The 26,116-nt window shown below is 35.4% G+C and overlaps 1 protein-coding gene across 1 annotated transcript in view; it reads right to left on the bottom strand.

The window, feature by feature from the left end:
- Nucleotides 1-26,116, bottom strand: part of SMARCC1 (SWI/SNF related, matrix associated, actin dependent regulator of chromatin, subfamily c, member 1) — a 131,872-nt gene that overhangs the window by 55,595 nt on the left and 50,161 nt on the right. The window contains exons 12-18 of the mRNA XM_006892948.1: nucleotides 22,769-22,806; nucleotides 19,227-19,348; nucleotides 16,675-16,746; nucleotides 13,579-13,692; nucleotides 12,790-12,943; nucleotides 11,964-12,077; nucleotides 8,670-8,729 (exon numbers count right to left, since the gene is read on the bottom strand). Of these exons, the coding sequence (XP_006893010.1) occupies nucleotides 8,670-8,729; nucleotides 11,964-12,077; nucleotides 12,790-12,943; nucleotides 13,579-13,692; nucleotides 16,675-16,746; nucleotides 19,227-19,348; nucleotides 22,769-22,806 (674 nt within the window). The remainder of the gene's footprint in view (nucleotides 1-8,669; nucleotides 8,730-11,963; nucleotides 12,078-12,789; nucleotides 12,944-13,578; nucleotides 13,693-16,674; nucleotides 16,747-19,226; nucleotides 19,349-22,768; nucleotides 22,807-26,116) is intronic.

Genomic DNA, 26,116 nt, shown 5'->3' with positions numbered 1-26,116 from the left:
CAGTGCGATTGGGCACAGGACAGAGCGGAGTTTAGGGCTGTTGTACATAGGGTCGCTATGAGTCGCAGGCGACTCGACGGCACATAACAACAACAACAACGACCAAATTAAACTGAACTAAAGCAGGAAAAGGAATTTTACTTCTCTATGGCCCTCAACTGCAGACCTTAAACACATCTATTTGCTGTATCTATGACACTTCTTTTGGAAACAGAAGACTTTTTATCTCAAATGCAGTTAGTTCAGAATTATAAAAGATAAAATACTTCCTGGGTTGGAATGTTGTTTGGTGCCACTGAGTCACAGTGACCCTATGATAAAAATATCTGAACCTTGTCCTATCCTGCGTGATCCTCACACTTCCGGACACACAAGAGCCCACTGCAGCAGTCACCACCATCAATCCATCTGGTTGAAGATCGTCCTCTTCTTTGCTGACCCTCCATCCTTTTCAGCATTACATTCTTCTCCAAAAAAGAGCCCCTCCTAGCATGCCCAAAGTTACGTGTAATTCTTGCCTCCAAAGAGAACTCTGACTGCACCCTCTCCAAGACATATTTGTCTTTTTACATAGTGATTCATAGTTCAGGTCATGCACCTGTAAATCCCACAAAATGACATGGTGGAACTATGCAGATAAGATGGGGGAGATGTGCTGGAACTGGTCAGGACTAGAAAAATAAGCCACGTGTGGCTCATCGAAGTCAATGATCAATTTTACCATCCAACTTGATTTAAAAAGAGCCAATCTCACAGGCTGAGGGGGAACGTCAATCAAGAAGAGTTGGTAGTAGAGCATGTCCTTTAGAGCTATGGTCCCTGGGTTGAGAACCACCTAAACCCAAAAGACAAGAATAGCTGTTAACGATGGAGACAGTCACAGTGGGATTCCTGGGCTAGAGCGTGATGGCTGCACTAAGACATGCAGGCTCACCAAACAAGAGAGTTAAGCATTTTGGCTAAGAGGCTTCTTGGAAGAATAGGCACTTCTTGGTGAGCTAACAACTTGCCCAAGTAGGCAGAGGCTGAGCTTAAGCACGACTTAACAAAAGAAACTTGCCTATGGTGTGCAAAAGAATAACCTATCTTGATCAAAGAACCACATCTTGAGAATGTCCTGGTTACTTCCAATTTGTTCCTGATCTGGAATTGTAAAACCCATAATTCGTGAATATGATCTGAGAGTCTTCTGTGACTACAACGCTAACAAAGTATGGAACCCAGCAGAGAAAATAGAGGGTGCCTTTTTCTAAAAAAAAGTAAGTTATAGAGGCAAGCCTGACCTCCACCCCCTACTCAGCTTTAGACTGAGGGTATTCTGCATCTTCCCCTCTCTGAAGTCAGACTGGCTCAGATGCAAGCAAATTATGCTCATCAAAGCAAGGTCAGTCAACTGTAGGTACACATTAAGAAAATATCTAAAGCTTCTCACAGAATATTTTCCAAGGTATAGTTTCCATAAATTAATGAGCATAATCATATGTAAGGAACCCTTTACATGTTAAACAAACAGTAATACTCAGGGGTTTTATTAGGGCACTCTGGTGGCCTAGTGGAGGGGTTTTACTTGTGGTTATATGATCTTATTCTTAATTATCTAAGGATAATTAAATATGTGGCATAGGGAAGCAAAGTATGCATAAGAAATAATAAATTCAGGGGAGCTCTGGTGGCCAGTGGCAAGAAGCTGCACTGAAATCCCAGAGGCCATGGTTCAAATCCACCAGATGCTCTGCTGAAGAAGGAGGGGCAATCTCCTCCTGTACCAGTCAGATCCGATTTGACGGTACACACACACACAAATAATAATTTATTTCTTTTTTTTAAAAAAGGAAGTAATAAGCTCCCAAATTCAAGTTTTGGATGTTTACAAATAACGGAGAAGGAGAATAATAAACTGTAACTTTCAAATGAAATTATGATACCCAAATGTGAAAGCAGGGACTCAGATATATGCGCATCAATGTTCCCAGGAGCATAACTCTGAATAGCCAAAATGTAAACTGCTCATCAGCAAACAAATGGATGGATATACAAAATGTGGCATATACATGCAATGGAATATTATGCATCTCTAAGAAAGCATTCTCTAAGAAATTCTGCTGCATGCTATTAAACAAACCAATTTAAAGAATAGCATTTTAAATGAAATAAACCAGGTACAATAGGACAAAAAGTATTATCTTTTTTGAGATAACTAAAATAGACAAATATACACAGACAGAAAATAATCACCTTGAAAGGAAACAACATAATTTTTTAAAAGATTCCATTATAGAGTGTAAAATGGTGCAACCCCTGTGGAAAGCAGTATGGCGCTTTCTCAAAAAGTTGCAAATAGAGATACCATTTGACCCAGCAATTCCACTACTGGGAATATACCCTGAAGAGACCATAGCTGACATCCAAGCAGATATATGCACACCCATGTTTATTGCAGCTTTGTTCACAATAGCAAGGAGTTGGAAACAACCTAAGTGCCCATCAACAAACGAATGGCTAGAGAAACTGTGGTATATTCGCACAATGGAATACTATGCTGCATTAAAAAACAAGGAACTCATGCAATATTATTCAAAATGGTTGACTCTGGAGAACATTATGCTGAGTGAAATATCCCAGTCACAAAAGGACAAATATTACATGATGCCACTGTTGTAGAATGGGACTGTCCTTGGGGTTGGGGAGACACTGAGTAAGATGGGTTCAATAATGTATACTGCACTGAAACAGAGGAGGGAGAGAACCGTTTAAAAGAGAGATACAACTGGGTATTTCTGTCATCACAGGAGACTAGAGCGAGGGCTACATGGTGGAGGGGACCTGGGGGAGGGTTTGTAAAACAATGAAAGAATCTTTTCTTTTACTTTTCCATAATTTTTGGACTCATGTACTTATAACTTGTTAGTCAAATTTGTGTCTTCTAGGTTGCAACACCCCCATGATACATCTTCAAGGATATGAACATGTACAGCCAAGCACAATCAATAAGAGTGCATCTAAATTCCAAAATCAATCTCCATAATAGTCTATGTGTTTCCTACTGCCAAAGGGGCCCTTTAGAGTAGTGAGAGAAGATCTTCACCCTGAAACCCACAGCGTCCCTTTTCAGCAGGAAGTAGCTAAGAGAATACGCCATCCCCTTTTCCTTATGACTCAGGGTGAAGTCTCTCTCAGGGAGGAGTGATAGGGAATGGCAAAGGACACACTGACAAAGAAGATTAATCAGAACTGGCTTTGAGAAGCACTGTGGCATTTGGACAAGAACAAACTGGGAGGAGGGTAGAGAGAATAGTGCAACAATGAATGAGTGGAAGCCCAAAATCTCTGTAAATGTTTATGAAAATTAATAAAATATAATTATAGAAAAAAAAATAAAAGATTCCATTATACTATTTGACAGTATCTTAATTTCTACCAACACTAGAACATTTTCAAACTGTAGTCATAAATTCAATACATAAAACTCCATTTTGATTACTCTTCAGTTGAGATCCTATTTCAAATTTATAAAATTTAAGTCCTGAATAAAACAAGAAACTCAACAAGACCTAACAACCTTAGCACCCCAAAAACTGTGGTTTGACAGAACTGTTGTTATTAGAAGTGAACTACCTCACAAAATAAACCTGTGAGACAGTGTCCATGTAATACATGTCTAGTAAAACGCTGAATTTCTAAAAACAACTAAAACCAAGGAAACGATCAGATTGATCAATTTATTAATTTACAAGTTCTCATCTGACTTTATGTTGTTAAGCTACTTACTGTTAAATATCTATATAAACAAAAAGTATTAAGAGTAAGCAATGATACTGGGAAATCTTTTCTTTCTCTTTGAGTAAATGCAGGCACGTGTTAATTCAAACACATGATTTAAAGAAAAACAACCACTACACAGATTCAACCTGCAGGAGGATAAAAAAAAACAACACCAAACAACCAACAACAACAAAAAAACACTATTGTAAAAGGAGACTGCGGTTTACTTGGCTGTACTAAGAGTAAATAATAGATGGAGTCAGTCTTACCTCACTCTGTATTTACTATAATCTTAAAATGTAAAAGAACAACAATTTTGAGTATGAACAGCAAGAAAAAACAATGATGGTTGATGAAGTAGTTACGCCAGTGAAAATAGAAAATGAAATTTCTCCTCACACCTGAAGAGTTCCAGACAATACTTAAAAGCACATTCCATTACCCATGCTCAGAATTCTTTTAAATAAAGCTCCATGCCTGATTTGACTAGAGAAAACAGTCTTGTGGCAAGTGTGAGCATAAGCCGTCCTTTGCTTTTCACTGATAAAGACAAGACAAACTAGAAAAATAATGGTGAAAGATGAAACAAAAAAATGTTTAAAAATTCTGAAGTCAAAAAAAGAAACAATGAACAACTGTTGCAAAATAGGGAAAAACAAACAGTTAACATTTGAAAAATAAACAATCACAACTGCTGGAAGTTAAAAAAATCAAACTTACTCCCTATTCTATAGTGAACTTCTGAGGCCACTAGAATCTAGGCCTTTGAAGGAGAGGCAAAGTTAGCACTATTACCAATGCTAAGACATTACTGCCATGGTAATCAAAACAGCGTGGCATGGAACAACGAAAGTGGCACAGACCAGCAGAAAAGAAACCGAGGATTCAGGAATAAACTGATTAACCTACAGATCTATAAAGTGGGGGAAAGACAACCTCTATAACAAATGGTACTGACAAAATTGGCTTCTACAGAAAACTGAAAGAGACCCATCCATATACAAAAACAAACATAAGATAGACCAATGACCTAAAGTGTGTAACTGTAAACTGTAAAGATCATCAAAGAACAAACTAGGGCAAACGTAGGAGCCCTATAAATGGCTTAGACTATCAAAGAGAACAGAAAATGTACAATCACCAGAGGACTGTGGGCTTAGTGGTAAAGAGCTTCATTGCCACGACAAAAGCATGTACTTCCCAAATTTTCATGTCATCCTTGCAAAGGGGCCATGCTAATCATCTCTGTTCCAATTTCAGTTTATATGCTGCCAAAACGAGCACCAAAGACATGTACATCACACTATCCCCTTCCCGTCATGAGATTTGTTGTTGCTGATTACCACCACTGAGTTGAGCACAAATTCCTAGAGACCCTAAGATCTGAAGCCTTGCTATAGCTATCGTCATTTCTCAAAGTTCATAGTTTTTAGAGGCGTGTTGTTTAGGAAATGGATGCCACTCCTGCTTCCAAATCTGTCTGTCATGTGTATACTGTCTCTGAAAACCCATTAGAGGTTCAGCTATGAGTTGGTTCTGATTCAACAATACACAACAACAAAAGTTAAATATGTGCTTCAAAAGACCTTTCCAAAAGTATAAAAACAGAATTAAAGACTGGGAAAAACTATTTGCCAATGCGAAATGGGACCAGGGATTAACGTTTAAAATACAAAGAAAGCTTGAAACACCTCTATAAGAAAAAGACAACCCAATTAAAAATGGGCAGAAGTAATCAATATATACTTCACCAAAAAAGATTTTTCAGAAAGCCAACAAACACGAGTAAGTTTTTATGATCAATAATTATTAGAAATATAAAATCAAAACCATAATGAGGTATCTCAAACCAGCAACAAAAGCAAAATTCAACAAGGTAGCAAACAAATGGTTGTGAGGGTTTGTAGAGACTAGAGCCCTTGGTGGGAATGTAAAATGGTATAACCACTACAGAAAGTGTTTGCTATTTCCTAAAAGGTTTAGAACAGAAATACAATTTGATGCAGCAACACCATTACTAGGTATATATCCTATATACTCGAAAGAAAGAAAATCTGTTGTCACATTCTCTCTCTCTCTCTCACACACGCACACACGCGCGCGCACATACACACACACACTCTATCTCACTATCTCTCTCTCAAGTTTAGTGAAGCATTATTTATAATAGCAAAGAGCTAGAAACAACTCCAGTAGTCCCAAAATGCAGAAAGGCTAAAAGAAACTCAAGATTACTCCCACTATAGTTTTACTTATCATTTAAAAACAACAAAAAAATTAATTACCGGACATGTATGAATCAAGAATAAATTATGCTTAGCAACATAAGTCAGTTAGAAAAGGAAAATTATAGTGCAAGACTACTATTATAAAAAGCTATGGAAAAGAGAGCTCTGGTGGCCTAGTGGTTAAGAAGCTGCACTGCAATTCCAGAGGGATTCAGTTCTAATCCAACTGATGCTCTGCTGGAGAAGGAGGTACAATCTCCTGTATCGTTTAGATCCAATTTGACGGTATAATAAAATAAAAAAAATAAATATTTTTTAAAAAGCTATGGAAAGGCCTACAAATAAATAGGCTCAATATTGGAGGGTTAATAGGGATAAAAAAGGAGAGAAGGATTGTAAAATTTAATAAATAGGTAAGTTGGGTGAAAGGAAAGGCAGAAGGCTGTAAGGTCTTGATTATTGTTGTGTATCTTACAGTCAAAGTGACCCGACCATCTGGTGGATTTACAGAGGTAGTTACATATGGTAGGAGCCCATTTTTCTCCCTTGGAGAGTGTGGTGGTCTTGAACTGAGTACCTTGAGATTGCAGCACAGCTTCTTGCCATGGCTACTAGTGCTCCCCAATCTAGACATATTCAACTAATTATACTCATCAATGAGAATTAATGTTATAAAACAAAATGTGTAAGAATGACTGAAGTGAATTAGGTCAATAAATGGTGCATGTGATGCACCGAAGTTACCCAATGACAATCAGTACCTCCTTATTTCACAACATTCCACTAGTAAAACTAGGAAGCTACTTACTAACGTTCCCTGAATCACATGCAGTAATAAGATGATCATGAGATCAATATGACAATAGGAAGTAGGAGGAAAAGTTTTGAGTGGCTTTGGTGAAAGAATTTTCTTCACAAAAGAGCCAGAAATACTCTCTTAAGCTGTCCTTCCAATTTTCTTCCTGCCTTGAATGGGGATGTGAAGCCTGAAACTAAGCTACCATCCCGTGACTAGAATAAAGTGCACCCAAAGACATAAGACAAGAAAGCTAAGGGAACAAGACCATTAATTTAAAAATATGATAACTGTAAGATGTATTTTTAAAAATTTTTAATTTATTATTTTTTGTACATGTACCATCAAATCAGATCTGACTGGTACAGGAGGAGGTTGTTTCTCCCTCTCCAGCAGAGTATCTGGTTATAACTAGTAAGGTGTATATAAAAGTTCAAAGGGCAAAGGGAAGGGGGACAGAAAGGCTGAGGATAAGTAAGGAAATCATGGGGTCTCAGTCTTTGGTGGGCAGAAGGAGGGTGTTCAAGAATTAGGAAAGATGCAGGGACCTGAACAACCATGGTAATAGTGGGCATAAATCAACGGTGATTAATTTTATAAAAGATAATGTATGGGAAAGACTGTATGGAACAAAAGGTGAAGGAAGGAAATGTGTCAAACATAATGTATATGAATTTTATATGTTAACCAAAATTTAAGGGGGGAAAAAAAGGGAGGGCAAGGTAAGGGAGGTGAAATAAAACAATAAAAGGTGGAAATCCAGTAACATATTTAAACAAGAGAGAAATACGAACCCCAAAACTTCCAATTCAGAGTTCCAGTTTAAAACTTATAAAGAAAAAAAACCAGACATTTTTGGGGTTGTTTTTTTGTTTTGGGGTGTTTTTTTTTTTTAAAAAGACACTGCAAGGCAGAAAGAATCCTAATATGTCTAACTGATCTCAACTGATTTTAATGCTCCTTCCACAGGAACATGCTATCCAGAAACACAGTTAATGTCAAGTTTTCTATCTTATGTAGCTGTTGTTCTATAACTAAAGACAAAAGTTCCTTCTTCAGAATATTCTTCATTTTCAATAGATTAGGTCGACTGAGATACTATACATCATCAGTAATTTATCAAAGTCTTCTTCCTAAAGAAAATAGGGTTTTCAGCAACAGAGAAAATCAACTTTTCAAAACTCCCTGGAAGAAATATTTAAGTTGTATATGGAAGATACACAAAGCACTAAAATCAATGAAGAGATTAAACAAACTGCAATCTGAAGACAATTAGCACTTTAAAGGAAATTATAATATTTAGAAATGTATCATAATGTTGTTGTTGTTAAGTGCCATCGAGTCACAGGCGACTCATAGCGACCCTATGATGGAGAGTCCTCGACGCTTGGGTGCCTTTCATCCTCTCTCCAGGTTCATAGGGTTTCCGGAGGCAAGCTATTATGGAAGTGGATGCCACTCCTCCTTCCACGCTTGTTTTAATCGGGGAGCTCCACCCCACTCTGTCTGCATATATATCATAATAGAATATAATATTCCACATGGGAATGAGGGCCAAGAATTTCTAGCTCTTTCAAACTACACTGTAACATTACAAATTTAAACCCCTCTTATCAAAGCTTCAATATCTGTTTAGATTTTGGCAACAAAATAAACAAAAACAAAGGTGGACCAATAAAGAACATAATTAACTTTCATCTCTCCTGATATGTGTCCTCTCTTGTAAATTCTGAAAACAGGTTATCCCAAATTATTAAAATTGATTAAGTGAGTAAAAAATGACCAGGATAAATTCCATAGTTATTTAAAAAAATCCAGGTCACACAATCTCATCATTGGACGTCAGATGTAAGTAATAAGGGCTCTGCCACTAGTCCACATACCTCCAGGAGCAGAAGCGTTTCCTGTTCTGTCCACTCTCTTCCAGCACTAGCACCTTTACTCTAAAGAAGAAAAACTAAAAATTACTTATATAGCTTTAAATGGTTAAAGTTAAGGCTCAGTTCTTAAGCTCAGTAAACTGATTATGAAAACCATAAAGTACGTTATCTCATTTTATAACTCCAAGGTATTTATTTTAAAGAAATGTGGTTTTAAAAAAAGTCATTTATTTAGCTAGAGAATAGAGTATGATCTTAAAGCATGATTTTACATGCAAGAAAAGACACATGCAGCTTTAACAAATCAACAAAATTCCATAAAAATAACTTTAATTTTAAAAAAACTTTAATCAAAGGTGGTTCTTTAATGAACAAACACCAAAGGTGTCAATTAAGAGTTGGAACCCCATGAGGAACAAAATTTCAGTATTTCGTCTAAATTTCAGGCACTAAATCCAAAAATAGAGACGATAAGTACAACCCTAGACACATACAATATTTATTGGCAATATCTCAAGCACTAAATATAAAAATGATTTTCTGCATTCTCATTGGCTTAATTCATAGAAAGTAATGTTATATTTTCTTTTCAATGATCCATCTGTTTCACTGATTTTTCTTCTACTTTATTTTCTGTTTAATGTTTCACTGATTCTGTCCTGTGCTTAGTTTTCTTTTTGCTTATCTTGAGTTTCATTTGTTCTTTTACTAATTTACTGAAGTGGAATATAAGGACACAGATGTCAGACCATTTTTAATTTAATAAGATAATTACAATAATTTTCATCAAAGCACTGGTTTAACTATGCCCTACAAATATTGCTATACTATCACTGTTTCACTTTAAAACTTTCTAACTATGCCTGCTCAATTTTATTCTTTAAATACTAGATTGATTATTCTTAACTTCAATATCCAAATATTTGTATTATCTTTTGTTGTCATATTCCTTTTAACTGGTTTGTAGTTACAGTTTTTTCTGTCCACTTCTTTGAGTTCTACCTGTTTTGGCTTTATAAATTTTGCAATTCTTTAATTATATGTTTACACATTTATGATTTTGTGTTTTCCTTATTGACTACTTGTATCATTATGTAAATCTATTTTATTCTATTAAAAGAACTTGTTTATGTCTACATTTACCAAAATGAAGAATACTGACTCTTAAATGTCCAACAGTCAATGAATGAAAATCCAACTTATTTTCATTTTTTAACATCATAGTAACAATAAAATAATAACTTTAATCATTAGCATTCATCTTTTAAAATATTTTTTAAACTATTTTTTGTGACAATTTCTTTTATTGTTGTTGTTGTGTGCCATCGAGTCAGATATGACTGGCACAGGAGACTGTCCATTATTCTCCAGCATATCATCTGATAGATTCGAACAGCATGCCTTCGGGATTGCAGCGCAGCTTCTTGCCACTAGGTCACCAGAGCTCCCTGTTTTGTATTCTTTTACTTTTAAGCTGTCTTTACCTTTTGAAATAGTTCCCTCAGAGACAACATATACTTCTCTCAAGCATTTTTTAAAACTAGTGTGACAGGACCTGCTTCTCAAATGAAACACTTAGACCATTTATAGCTCACTGTCACTACAGTCACCTGTACATCTACTATACTGCTAATACTTTAGCACTTTCCAACCTCATCATGATTTGTTTCTAATTTTCCCTTCTTTCATTTACTCTTCCTCAATCTGCCTTTTAAAGGAAATCATTCTACTGTATCATTATTACTGGCATTATTAACAATACTCACTTTTTTTTAAGTAGTTCCATAAGATTTGTAATATTCATCTCTAATGTATCAGTTACTCTTTAGATACAATGTTAACATTTCATTTTAGTTTAAGAACTATAATTATACTTGCATTTCCATCCCCTATTCTGTGAGCTACACTGGGTTGTTAAAATCTACATATTTTAAGAATAGAATATTTAAATTTTTGCTTTAAATAGTCTATTATCCTCTTTTAAGCACTAAAAATGAAGTAAAATGTCTTTTCTACAGATCCACATGTAAACGTCAGTATACTTTCTACTTTTTATTCTTCTATGAGGGTGCAATCCTCTTTTAGTCTTTGTTGAAAAATTATACTCAAGTTTTACACGATGGACTAAACTTCCAAGGTCACTCTATTGTTTCTCGTGTCTCTAAATATTACACTCATAATCATTCTTGTTTATATTTAATGTATTATACCTGCATATTTACCCTTTCGTGCTATGATGTGTTCTTATAGATGTACTTCCAGAGTAAAAAAATGTTCAGCTTTTTATAATTGTAATAAATTAGCTTAAAAATGTATTACTTTTACATAAAAAAAGGGTTTATTTTCCCCCATTTGAAGATGCACCTTTATGTATGTTCAATTTTGAAAGGCATTTCCCCAGGATGTAGAATTCTCTTACTTTAAAAATATTATTATATTATGCTCTGGCTTCTATGTTGAAAAGTGAGCCAACAACTTTATTATTTTTATTTTGATTCAATGTACTCCATCTCCCCACTAACTCACCTACTTTATTTTGGGTGCTTTTAATAAAAGTTTAAATTTAATGCTCCTGGGTGTAGTTTTCTCTGCATTCAAATTTGGATTTGTGTGGGATATTATCTTTCTAAGTGTTTCCTTTACATTGATTTTGTGAAATTCTCAGTCTTCTAATCTTTAAAAATAATTTCTAGGGAGATCTGGTGGCCTACTGGCAAGAAGTTGTACTGCGATCATGAAGGAGCAGAGTTCAAATCCATCAGACTCTCTGCTGGAGAAGAATGGGCAATCCTTTCCTACGCCATTTGGATCAAATTCGAAGACACAAAAGTTAAAGGGAAAACTAAAATAATTTCTGAGCCATATTATCTCATTTTCTGAGATTCTAATTAGAAATATCAACTTCTTTGAATGCATTTTCTTACACCATTCTTTGTCTTCTATCTCATCTCCAATTTTGTTTTCTCTCAGTGCTTCAGTTTCATTATAGTTACTGTTCTCTTGAGTTCACTGATTCTGTCTTCTGTTGTGTTCATTCTGTTACAATTATCCTAATGCCAGATATAAGTCAATTAACTGCCAAAATTCTTTATCTTTCTCCCAATTTTAATATATAAATCCATTCTTTCTTTTAAAGTATCTAGTAACTAATCATACCAAAGAAAAAGTATGGGTTTTATTATTTCGAAAATGACATCAGAAAGAAACTCATCCATCCCACTGGTTTCTTAAGGAAATAGATATTTAATAAAAAGAACAGGGACACATATTTAAATGGATAGAGGGAAAAGTTCTTACCTTTGCTAAGGTTTTCTTAGAGTAAATATCAGTACGAAGACCAAAATTCTGCAAGTCAATTGGCTTTTCCTTGTTCTTTTCAGGAAAATTTAACATCTGCTGAGCAGCAGGTACCTAAGTCAGGCAAATGATAAATGGCTATATTAACTGTCAGGGGACTAAAGGATAGGATACAGACATTAAAACCACTCCGTTTATAACAAAATTAATACCCACATATCCATTACACACTTGTAACAAAAATTCAACATGTTAAGAAATATTCTTGGGACTTCAGAGAAGAAAACAAATATTTTAAAATATAACATCCGATTCTGTAGCAAGAAACATTCATAGCTAAGGTAGAATTACTATAACTTAAAAATAAACTTCATCTGTTTATCTCCATATCTGTTTATATTTTCAAGAATGTGTATACAGGTATCTTCTTTCAAAATATTAGATTGTTTTCTTTTTTAAAAAAATTCTGGCATACAATGAAGGTAAGAAGCATGTACAAGTAAAGATTTATAAACTCTAATTCCACGTAATGTTCCTGAGATGATACAATGATAAAGGGAGGTATGAATATGACAGTCATCTCTAATTGAATAGGCTAGAGCCCAGTATACTGGTGCAGAGAAAGACTTTAATCATTAAATATTCTTACAGATGCATACATTTACTTTAGTTTGGGGGGAAGGAAAGAAAGAAAATAATCAGTTAAGAAATAACTACATTACATAGTTTATTGCATTACATGAATAATTATCCTAAGAGCTGAGAAGGAATGCTATTCATGGTTATCTGTTACCACCTTGGTCTGAAGTAAATATAAGCCATTTACCTGAGGTGATCGAAGGTGAAGAGGCACCAGCCCTGAAGGAGTATCAGCTAATACGTTAAAATGAGGAGTCGGAGGAGGTCCCATGGCCATAGGTCTACTTTCAGGATCCACTTGGTAATTTACAAGTCCCCACTGCTCTAAAAAGGCATGAACCCTAAGGAATTAAGTTCTAAAAGTTAAAATTTAGAGAATTTAGCTCATGTGCCGCACAATGACACCACTTTAGATTATTTAAAACAGTATCACTGCAACAATGAATGAATGGAAATCCAAAATCCCTGTAAAGGTTCACGGAAATTAATTAAAAAAACAAACAAAAAAAAAAACAAACCACCCAGAAAACATCACAAAGTTCTTGACAATTTTATTTTATGGAGAAATTTTCTACAAATTCTACTTCATATCCCTAGTACCACACCATAGAAACCTAGTAGACTTACTAATTTAAATCACAGAAATGAAATTTTCGTCCACAATGAAAAATTTCAACAAGAAACCACACTTAGAGGAGGAGCTTTACATTTTGGGTTTCTTTATCTTTAGAAAATTTAGGGCATGAAGCTGATCTACCATCTATCTCAAGCCACTATTAACACCTAATCAATTTCATAATGATTATACAATAAAAGGATTAAAAAAATGACAAAAGAAAATGCTATGAAAAGACTTAAGATGATAGCAAATTGATTAAAGTTGATGATTTTGTGATTAATAAATCTAACATTAGATGCAAATACATCAATAAGCATTTACTAGGATATGCCTGGATGAAAGAATTAGGCATTTTACCTCATGACAGCACACACATCTCCAGTCAAGTTCCTCCGACAAGCAGTGCTAGTTAAATACTCTTGGGGATTTAGACGATAGGTATCAATCATAAAATTGCGATATGCCAGATATCTAAAGAACAATGACAAAATATAGAAAGTAAATATAACAACATCCTTTTAGAAACAAAAAAAAATCAAAGAATCAAATATCTTCAGTCTTCAAAGGAGAAGAAATGAAAACAGTAGACTAATGAATAGCAATATTATTTACAATCCTTAAATGAAAACTAGAGTAAAAACCGAAACATTAAAAAAAAACCCATTTTCGAAACCCAGACATTCTTATCTAATGCTTACAACAACAACAAAATAGAGTAATAAAGTTTATTGTAAAATAGTATAACTAAAAGCATGGCCATGGAAGACAATGGATAAAGTGTCCGTTGCCCACAGAACTTGCAACAGGAAATGATGCCATCTCTCTAAGTACAACAGATTTAGTATGTACTGTGTGCTAGGCACTATTCTAATAGCTTCCCCTGAAGCAGTTCATAATTGTTAAAAAATTCTACTATAATGTAGAATCTAGTAGTATTCCAGGGAATTGTGGTGGCTCAGTGGTATGGAATTGCACAGCCAATACACAGTACAAGCGGTTTGAATCTACCACTGGCTCTTTGTGAAAAAGATGGACCATCTCCTTGCATGCAATTTACAGCCTCTGAAAACCTGCTGGAGAATGAGCTATGAGTTGGTTCCAACCCAACAGTACATACCAAAAAACCCACAAAAACCAAATGAACAAAAAAACCAGTACATACCAACAATTATCATTCCACATACAGAAATTCAAATACAAAATGGCTAAGATTTTACCAAAGACCACAGCAGCTATAGAAGTAATACTCTCAAAATGCAGCATATCATTTTTATATTATTCCTGGAGTCACATTATGAATTTGACAACTCCTCTACAACCCTGTGACTGATTTTCAAAAGGTCACCATGTGGGCAAGGAGTAGAATCTATGAGGGTGCACTCACACGTAAAACAAGAATACAGAGGGGTGGGGTGAGCAAGGTAAAAATGTGCAACAATAAATGAATGGGGAAATAAATGAAAAGAATATGCTGTAAAAAATATATATACACAAAAAATACACGCTGCATTAAAAAAATCATTAATAATATAAAAAGGAAGAAAAATAAAACAAGAATATAAAAAATATGAGACTGAATTACAGCAAATTCTATAATATATACAATTATTTCTGCCGCTAAACACAACAGGAATGTTAAAGAAAGGAGTTCAAGACTTACTCTTGGCAAACAAGCAAAAGAAATTTGACAGTTTAAGGTAAATATATTTTGAGTAGGAAAAATACACTGTTCAAAAAGTCCATGCATAAGTACATACAGTTAAACAAAGACAGGAGAATTAGAAAGTACAATGATCTGCAATGTTGTGCTTTTAAACAGAGGGTGGTGACGTAAATATTTCCAAAACATAAATTAACTGGAAGACTATGGTGTCTGCAGGGATAGTGGGAGAAAAGGTAGGGCTTCTTAGGGCAATCTTTGAATCCAGCCTTCCATGATTCATTAGTTTTCTTGGGGAAGGCAGAATTTATCTCTAGCATTCAAATGTAGAAATTGAGAAAATACTCATTATTCAATTACTTGTTTTTATATGGTTAATTAAAAAATTTAAGTATTATCAGTTTAAACAAGATAAAGCTAATTTTTCAGTCATAAGTTTATAATAGATAATAAGTTAACCTTATGAGATTAGTATTTACAATGTATTTATGGAAAATATGAACATATTTTAGTGGTAATGGTTTCTCAACTCACTACCATCAAGTCATTTCCGACTCCCAATGACCACCCTCCATGAAGTTTCCAAGGCTCTAATGCAATGAAGAAACTGCCCATTTCCTACTGAGCAGCTACTGGTGGATATGAATGGCCAGAGTTGCGAGTGTAACAACAGGGTGACAAAGGAGAAAAGCCTTGATCAAAATGTTTCCTGAAAAAAACTCAGATAAATGTTTTAAACTTCCACCACAAGCATTAACAATGTGTTCTGAAGTAAAGTGTGCAGGTATAAGAGGGCTCGCTGGTGGGCTGCTAACCAAGGGTTAGTCACTAGAATCCAGAAGATCGTCGGTAGTAGAGGATGAAGAAGTCTCCTACTGACAGGATTTATAACCTTGGAAAAGTGACGGAGGGTCACCATCAGCTGGGACTGACTCTACAAGAATGGGTTTAGTTTTGAAATCAACGTATTGTTATATCTAGTCAGTAACCAGGAAGGTAAAATGATAGATTCCATCTCCTCCCTGAATCTGAAATAATTTATACATAAATATACACAGTCCAGAAAACATACATGCACAAAGGACGGAAGGACTTAGGAGATATGTGAATTTATTTGAGTGACTATGAGAAACTGAGTAAATCTTTACTACAATAGTTAACAAGCACATGAGGAATAACTGAGGCACAATGGTTGCATTATCTGGTTACTAAGCAAAGAATCAGCAGTTTCAAGCTACCAGCAGATTAATGATAGAAAGATGTGGAAGGATTTAGAGCCCACGGCAGCCCCATGGGGCAGTTCTATGCTGCTGTACAAGATCAACATGAATCAGAATGGAAGCAATGGCAGAAAGTTTGATTTTGATTTTAGAAATGCAAGGAAGGAAGAAAATAAATATGATTTCCACTGAAGGAAGAAAGACTATGCATATGTGATATGAACATTGTTTTGACAAGAATACAATGTGAAAACTGCCAAGAGCCACTAACAATTAACTGAGAACACATTTTAAAAGACCCTGTCAGACATAAAGAGGGCTAGTGGCATAAAAGGCAATGTGTCAGGCTGCTAGGCTCCTGCAGAAGATTGGTAGTTGAAACGCAACAAGCTGTTACACAGGACAATGATGAGCTCTCTCCTGCCGAAGATGTACACCCTCAACTCTATGGAAGGCTGCTACGGGTTAGCATCAGTTCAGTAGTGGGTACTACAGGTGCACAAACATAAAACTATTTCTAAACACTGGCCTCAGCAGCATATGTAATAAGTTACATCTTTAAAGCTCACTCACATTTCTGGAGTTTTGGATTTGTTTTTGCCATTGAAAAACTCAGGAAGAGCACGCCGTTCAATCACATGAATGCTGAAAGAAAAAAAAAGAGGATTGGGATTTTTCATAAAATAGATACTTTCTTGTACTAAGCTTATTTACTGTCAAAGTAAAAGTTACTGAAACAAAAAACTGAGCACAGCTTATCAAAATTAACTGGTTTGCACAAACTCGTACATAGTAACACTATAAAATTAAAAGTTATAAAAACTGAGCCTCCCCAGGATTAACTCATCTATCCCAACAACAAACCCTCTTTACTTTCTCTTCATAACTGATAGGACCAGCCGATAATCTAAAGAACAGAGAGAGTTCTTTGGTTCTTGGATGGCAAAAATCAAAGTAAGATACTATATAAGATCAACAGTTAGATGAAATAATTAATGATCAAGACAAGACAATAGAATTTGCTATGATCAGTTATTCAGGCCGTTAAAAGCACACAGCTTTGTATGTCTTTCAGGTACTTTAACTGCTTCTTTGCATTTTGGCTAAGATCAAATGCTGATAATGTTAAATGGTCTGCATAAATTATTAAAATTACATTGCTAATTTTTAAAAGCTTTTGAATTTGTAATTCTTCCAGCTTTTGAATTGGTAATTTTTTTTCTCCCTTGCATCTTTCGTTCTGAAAAGGCAGAGGCAAAGGCACAGGATCAAAAATGACGGCTGCTGAATAAAAATTATAGTGTATATAAAAATGTGAACAGATTTTAAAATCATAACTGGTAAGTTGTCTATAACACCTTACTGAAAATTATCAGGCTGTCCTTGGGACTGACTGCTGGAGCCAAATTTATCTCAAAAAATCTACCTCATCTAGATTTAGAAAAGGTGATGCATGTTGATATTTAATGGGAGCGCTGATGGTCTAGTGGTTTAGAGGCTGCACTGCAATCCCAAAGGCACCAGCTGCTCTGTGGGACAAAGATGGGCAATCTCCTCCCCAGCGATTAACTGCCTCTGAAAACCTGCTCAAAGGTCAGCTATGGGTCAGTTCCAACTGATGCTACACAACAACAATAATACTTTTTAACATTTATGAGGAAAAAAACACTACCCTATTAATGTTGAAAAATGTTACTCATAAGATACATATGTGTGCAATATAAATAAATGTTTTAAATTATTTTATGTTTCAATAATTTTATTTTCTATCTACTGGGAGAAAGATGGACAATCTAATTCCATGCAATTTACAGCCTCTGAAAACCAGCTGGAGGATGAGTCTGCTCAGATTTGACATCACAATACAGCAACAACAACCAACAACATATTTGTATTTCTTTTTTTAAAAAAAATTTTTGGGGGGGACGGGGGAGCAGCTGAGAGGGAAAACTACTTGGAAGAAAGATGGGCAATTTCCTCATGTGTGATTTACAGCCTAGAAAAGCTAGTTGGAGGGTCAGTTATAGGTCAGTTCTGGCTCAATGGCAATGAGGAGTTTGTTGTTTACTGCGCATTCCCCCCCCCCTTCTTTTCTTGTTATATACTAGATCTTGCTGGCACAGGAGGAGAATGCCCCTCCTTCTGCAGCAGATCATCTGCTAAATTCAAACCGCGTGTCTCTGGGACTGCAGTGCAGCTTCTTTGTCACAAGGCCACCAGGGCTCCCTGGTTTATTGTTGTGTTTTTTGGGGGGGCCTTTTATCACCCCCGAGAAGGGTTTTAAACAAGAATGATAATGTATCGTCATTAACAGCAGGACTCTCAGATTTTTTTGGTAATGGCACAGTCACTGAAAAAAAAACCCCTAAACTTCCAGTAGAATTACCTCAGAGCACCTAGCACTTGTTAGCAGGGGTAAATACCGGTACAAAGATTTAAACTGAAGGAAAAAAATCAATCTCTCCTCATAACAAATTTGTAAGTCATATTCTAGGACTCCGTTGTGTACCACTGAGCAGTAACTAACTGATAATTGAGCTTCTACTGGATATTCAAAGGCAGTAAACCACACGAGAGGAGACTGCCCATCTTTCTCCTGCACAGCATCTAGAGGATTTGAACCCAGTACCACGCACTGATAGTGCAATTTGTTACCTCTAGGTCACCACATAATTCTAGTTACTTCGAACCACACTCCTTAGACAATTTTGGTTGTTAACTTTTTCATATCTGAAGGTTGAAATCTAAAGAGATTTGTAATGTTATTTTCATATCTCTTCTTTAAATACTTCGAATAGTAGGCCTAGTTTTTCATAGAAATTTAAAATCATAATACATATCCATGTTTAGTTATTAAATACACAATAATTTTCTGAATTATAATGTATACAGTATTAATCATAGAAAAGATTATAAAATTTTAGTGTTAATAATGATACAATCACATTTCCAATCTTAAATTGAGTTAAGTGACACATTCAAAGATAGAAACCACTTAGCATGAACCTTCAGTGTTAACAGTGATGACTCATCCATGGATATGAATAAAAAGTTAGAACAAGTTATCAAAGAGCTTTTCCTTTAATTTTAAGTACTGTGTTGAGAGATAGGAAGGGCACACTCACCAGTTATAATCAAACCATGAAGCATAGCTGGGAATAATAATGTGATTGGTCTGCTCTGTTACATTTTCTTCACCAGGGTCAACTGAGCGATTCTGATCTCCTTTGCCAGGATCTTCATCTTCCTACAGAAAAGTCCAAGTTCAGAAAAAGAGAACAAAAGAGACACAAAATACATTTGACTTTTTAATCTGGTTTGTGAAAGCTTTGCAAATCTCCTAAATTTATTTTTTTCTATCACTTCAACCCAGAACCAGAATTGCACATGATAAACTCTATCAAGACTATATACTTTGTTTTCTTTAATCCTTACCCATTTTTAGCATAGGAAATACTGTAGGACAAGGTTTTAACAATCTAGACCAGTGTCTTATAGAAAATCCAACATAAGCAATTTCTACTTAAATGCTATTTTGATGATGAGTAAATTATTATTAAAGATAAAAGTTCACATTCTGATGTCTTTCAATTCTGTATCAACCTCTACCCTATGTTTCCAATCTCATCAAGTTTTTAAGATATGAGGCTAACTTTATATACTATTGATTCTAACAGTTAACTAAATTTATATTTTTAATTAAAACTAAATTTTCTAAGCTATATTATTTGAGGTGAGGATTTACTGTTCTGACTAGAAAATTAAGACAATAGTTTACTTGAAATTATTAACTATATAAAAAACCCTCACAAATGACAGCAGAAACTAGAACCTCTAGTTAAGTCTGATACGATACTCAAACTAAACACCAAAATAAAAGGAATAAATTCTACTCCCGAAAGAACAGAATCTACCAAAAACGAAACTATGTCCATCTTTTCAGTTTTGTGGTTTTTTTTGTTTTTGTTTTTTTTTTTCAGGAGAGTAGGCTCCTCAATGAGATGGATTAATTCAGTCACTAGGGTAATAGGGATAGGCATGTTGGAGACTATAAGATTGGCAAGAGAGAGAGCAGGGATTAGGGCTGTTATACATAGGGTTGCTATGAATCACAAGTGACTCGATGGCACATTAAACAACAACAACAAAGTTTTAAAATGAAATTTTAAATAGTCTTGTTCATTACTTTGAAACTACTCATGTTCCTGGTATGAAAAACCATAAAAGGTAAATTGTATTGACTTTTTATTTTGGTTTACTTTACTATCACACAATACTTTTTACTCTATAAACAATGGTATATCTTTTTAATATATGATATTTGTAAAAAGGAAATATTTGACTGTTAGACTGAAAAAAAAAACAGGGAGAAAGGAATAAAAATATGAATAGGTAAGCTGGGTAGAAGAAAAAGCAAGACACAATATGAATATGTGACTGATTAGACAATGTAATTAATCAATTATACTAATTAATGGTAATTTATGTTATAAAATGAAATGTCAATGGGCAAATGAGAAACCAGTCTGATTTGTAAGCATTCATGGAGAATGGAGAAAAAAAACCCACCACATCAAAAAAAAGCAAAATGTGAAGGCTACATGGGTTGAGTTAAGTCTATGGCAACAGAAGTAGGAAGGAGAGCATCAGGGCAGCTCTGCTAAAGTGCTGCAGCACACCAGAAAGCTGTGATCAGTTCTGACTACCACTGTGCAGCAAGGGGAGAAATCAAAGATATGTCTTGGGAACAGTATAGCCAGAGTGCTCATTGGAGGCAAGGATGACAAAGCTACTGTTACATACTCTGGGCTGGTCATTAGGAGAGGTAATTCCTTGGAGCAAGACATCATGCTTGGAAATGTGACTGTAGCCAACAGATTTACATATGTCAGAAATGACGAGTATGTTAAAACAACTATGAGATATCATCTCACCCCAGTCAAAATAGCAAAATTTAACAGAACAGCAAGCAATAAATGCTGGCGAGGTTGTAGAGAAACTGGAACCCTTATTCACTGTTGGTGGGAGTGTAAAATGGTGCAACCCTTGTGGAAAGCGGTATGGCGCTTTCTCAAAAAGTTGCAAATAGAGATACCATTTGACCCCGCAATACCACTACTGGGAATATACCCCGAAGAGACCATAACTGACACCCAAGCAGATATATGCACACCCATGTTTATTGCAGCTTTGTTCACAATAGCAAGGAGCTGGAAACAACCTAAGTGCCCATCAACAAATGAATGGCTAGAGAAGCTGTGGTATATTCGCACAATGGAATACTATGCTGCATTAAAAAACAAGGAACTCATGCAATATTATTCAAAATGGTTGACTCTGGAAACATTATGCTGAGTGAAATGTCCCAGTCACAAAGGGACAAATATTGCATGCTGCCACTGTTGTAGAATGGGACTGTCCTTGGGGTTGGGGAGAGACTGAGTAAGATGGGTTCAATAATGTATGCTGCTCTGAAACAGAAGAGAGAAAACTGTTTAAAAGAGATATGTGATTAGGTATTTCTGTCATGACAGGAGTCTAGAGCGATGGCTACATGGTGGAGTGGACCTGGGGGAGGGTTTGTAAAATAATGAAAGAATCTTTTCTTTCACTTTTCCAAGAGGGTAATGTCTGGTGGGGGGGGAACTTTGGGAGGGGACAAATCTACAACAATGAATGAATGGAAATCCAAAGCCTCTGTAAATTTTCACTGAAATTAATAACAAATTTAAATTAAAAAAAAAAGAATTAAGTTAGAGTGAGGATGGCAATGGAACCACCTTATCTCTGTAACTTGATTTGTGCCACTATTAGAACCTCTACTCAGAATATTATTGCTTTTCAATTTTTGACTCATGCACTTTTAACTTGTTAGTTAAATTTGTATCTTCTAGGCTGCAACACTTCCATGATACATCTTCAAGGATATGAACATGTACAGCTAAGCACAACTGATAACAGTGCATCTAAATTCCAAAATCAATCTCCATAATAGTCTATGTGTTTCCTACTGCCAAAGGGGCCCTTTAGAGTAGTGAGAGAAGACCTTCACCCTGAAACCCACAGCGACCCTTTTCAGTAGGAAGTAGCTAAGAGAATACGCCATCCCCTTTTCCTTATGAATCAGGGTGAAGTCTCTCTCAGGGAGGAGTGATAGGGAATGGCAAAGGACACACTGACAAAGGAGATTAATCAGAACTGGCTTTGACAAGCACTGTGGCAATTGGACAATTATAACAGACATGGGGGGGGAGAAGAACGAACTGGGGAGGAGGGTGGAGAAAACAGTGCAACAAATGAATGAATGAAAACTAATAAAATTTAATAAAAAAAAAGAAATGATGAGTATGGCACAAGGAAGGACAAGGTTCAGATCTGTTGTCACAGGGGTCACTATGAGTTGTGCTTACCTCAATGGCACCTTACAACAAGGGAAAAATGAAACTGGAAATTGCAGTGTACTATGAATATCACATGAGAAGAATTCTTTCTCGATAAAGCCTGGTGTGCCAAGTAAGGCACATGTACAAGAGTGTTTAAAGGAAATGAAAACAAAATCCCTCAAAATAATACTAAGTGCCTAAGGACACTTCTAATTCATTATTTCCGTTACATAAAACACAGGCCACCAAGAGCTACTACTACAACAGGACTACAGAACTGTTACCTTTCCTCCGGCTGTAACAGTTTCTTCATCTTGCTCATCTGTAAAAAAATCAAAATATTTAATTTATATTAAAACAGATAAGTGTCTGGATTTCTTAGAAACTGTGACAGAAAAGAAAACAACATTACTGAAGCAAAATTACAAAAAAATAAATTAGGATATTTACATAGCAAAGACAGAAAATTTACACTCTAAAAATAAAGAATTTAATTAATTACAACTTAGACTAATATCATATTCTCAATCTTGCTTAATAGGAAGTAAGAGATTTGATTAGGACTCTTGCCTCCCCTGTGGTTTGATCAAAGTAACGACACTTTCAAGACTAAAAGTAATTAGTTCCAGTAAGACTGTTACTCATTTCTTGAGGAGATTCCTCTACTCCTAATTGACAGTATTTCAAAAAGAGCAAACTCAAATGCAGTATAAACTAGGAAGGCAATTTACTCCATGAAATGTAAAAAGGTACATCAGAGTAATATAAAAGAAAAGCAAAAAGGGTTAAGAAGTTATAGCACAATTACATTCTTCTTAGTTCTCATTGCCATCAAATAAAAACCACCTAGTAGTTTTTAAATGGGTTTTCAAAGCTGCAAAGCACACGTGGAGACTCACATCTTTCCCCTATAAAGTTAATGGAGTCACATATCCAGAGAGGTATAGCCTTTGCTTATGCAGAACTACACAGGAACTATGACACCAGAGTGCCAATAATTAAGTGCCTATGATGTACTATTTACTTATAATTACAATAATTCTTGGTAATGAAAACTCTAAAGTTAAAAACAACATGGAGATGATCCTATCTACTTATTTATTCAACATATATCCTTGAAAGCCTGCTATTAAAAAATTACTAAATAAGCAGACTGGACCAGAGTATCAGGAATTTATTGTCAGTTTCCTTATGTTCAAAAAAATTTAACCCAACAGTGATAAGACTTCAAACACTGGCAAACATAGAAATTAACTGAAAGCACAGAAAACCTAATTCTAGAAATCTTTCTGAAAAAAAAAAAACACCACAACAGAAGTCCCTGTGACCATGGGATTGTGACCAGCTTGGTTTTTAGTACAAAACCCAAATATAACAGAGAAGAAATTGGACTCAATAAAAACTTGAATTTAAAAAAAAAAAAGCTTCCAATTGCGGAAATAAAACAAAAAATTAAACCATGAGCTGGAGGAAGTACTGGGAGAAAACACAGTCACGGGAGCACTCTGCCTCCTGTTCTCCGAGGGAACAGGTGGGGGGTTCAGACTGAAAACCTTTTCATTAGCTGCAGAATTTAGTTAATCTGATTCCCAGATAAGTTAGGTTCCCAAGCAAGTGACGTTCATGTGAACAGTCCACCTTTATATTTTATAAAAAAGGTTATCTGGCATAAAATACATCACTGATAATACAATAACATCATCTTTTGCAATTTCTAGGCTCATTTCTGTACTCAAGGCTGTATTTTCCAACTAACCGTTCTTTGTTTACAACTTCTGCATTTTAGTCACCAATTATCCACTCATTTTAATAAATGTGTGATCAACTTAAGACTATACATGTTGGTAGAAATTCTCATTTATCTATTTCTTTCATGGTTAATGTGTATTTCAATAGTTATAGTAACATCCTGTCCTTGTATGCATATGGATAGTATCGTATAATTCATAGCAATGGACGTCAGGATAAATCTTGAAATGATTTAATGATGAATGTGATACCATCTTTAATTATGCATCCTCAACATAGATTGTATGTGTGATTCAGGTGGTCAGTAATATCGAGGACACAGAACTTTATGCGTTCCATTTCCTTTTTGATAAGGTCCAATTTTCTTGGAGAAAAAAGATATCACACTGGGAAAGTTGGAGCGTCAGAGGAAGACTCTTAAAAATATTGACACATTGACTGTAAAAGCATGTAAGAGTTTTTGAGTAGGATGCAAGCCAGGACTAGGTGCACATTTGCACAGGATCACCATGATTTGATGAGCAAGTCAAGAGCACCTACGACAACTTACTTTGCTGCATTCTTCAGACATTGCATGTTAAATTATTAATGGCATGTCAAATTATTAATGGATGTTTGCTGCTGTTTTGAGTCTTGCCACATCAACAAATGAAGGATCCCTCATTGAGTGAAAAGCTTTACTTCATCCACTTCACCAAGGTGGACCTGCTGTGAGGAGGCAGCTTTTCTGCAGTTACATTTTGAGGGCTCTCTAACCTGGGGGACTCATCTTCTGGCACTACATCCAAATCAGTGCTGTTCTGGCATTCAGAGGGTTTTTGAAGGTCTGCTATTGCAGAAGTGGATAACCAGTGCTGCTTCTGTGTCTGCATATGGATTATTAACCCCTAAAAAGTGACTACTTCTTGTGTACCTTAGAGTCAGAACCGACCCCCAGCTGGCCCTCCAAAAAGTTTTCAGAGGCAGTAAATCATTCGGGAGGACACTGTTCAAAGATGCCAAAAATTATTTCTTGTTCAGGTTTTGGTAAACCACAGTTTATGCACTGGATAGTGATAGTGCAACTTATTGATGACGCTCTCAATGAAAAATACATTATTTTCAGATTTTTGTAATTACAATACCAAGCAATTAAGACTACAAACTGTGAATTTAATCACTATTGGAGGATCACTGTCATGTTCAGGTAATAGTGCACAAACCCAGGACTCCTAAACTTAGCCTCGATTTGATTCTTTCTTTTTGACTTTGACAAAGTTCACTGTAATTATCCTCTAAATGTTACTTGATTTTTAAAATAACAATTGTCTACTCCCTTACTGATACAGATCAATCTACTTTTCAGGCAATTTACCTAGCAAAAAGAAATGGTTGTTTTCTTTAACAAACTGTTGCAGCACAGACGAGAAGTCTGTGAAGGTTAATTCCATATGTCAACGTGATTAGGTTTAGTTCACAGTGGCAAACAAAAGACTAGTTTCATATCATAATGCAATTAAATTCAGTGTAATCAATCATCTTATATAATGTTACCTATTATGCCCTTAAACAATCAGTTAAAGCGTCAATTTCCTTAGAATGTGTCCATCTTCCAGACTGGTATTATACTATATACATATTTGCATTTACATGTGTGTGTGCATGTTATTTTTTTGTTAGGTACCACTGAGTTGAGTATGACTCATAGCAGCCCTATGTACAAAAGATCTGAACCTAGTCCTATTCTGTACCATCCTCATGCTTCCTGACATACAAGAGCCAACTGCATCAGTCACTCTGTCAATCAACCTGGTTGAAGGTCTTCCTCTCCTTCGCTGATCCTCCACCCTTCCCAACATCATGTCCCTCTCCAAGGAATAGCACCTCCTAGCAATATGTCCAAA

Source organism: Elephantulus edwardii, unplaced genomic scaffold, assembly GCF_000299155.1.
Source record: "Elephantulus edwardii isolate Elephantulus edwardi_28Jun2011 unplaced genomic scaffold, EleEdw1.0 scaffold00121, whole genome shotgun sequence".
NCBI classification, from domain to species: Eukaryota; Metazoa; Chordata; class Mammalia; order Macroscelidea; family Macroscelididae; genus Elephantulus; species Elephantulus edwardii.
Note: the sequence above shows the minus strand (reverse complement) of the source record. Positions and strands in the feature narration are given on the sequence as shown.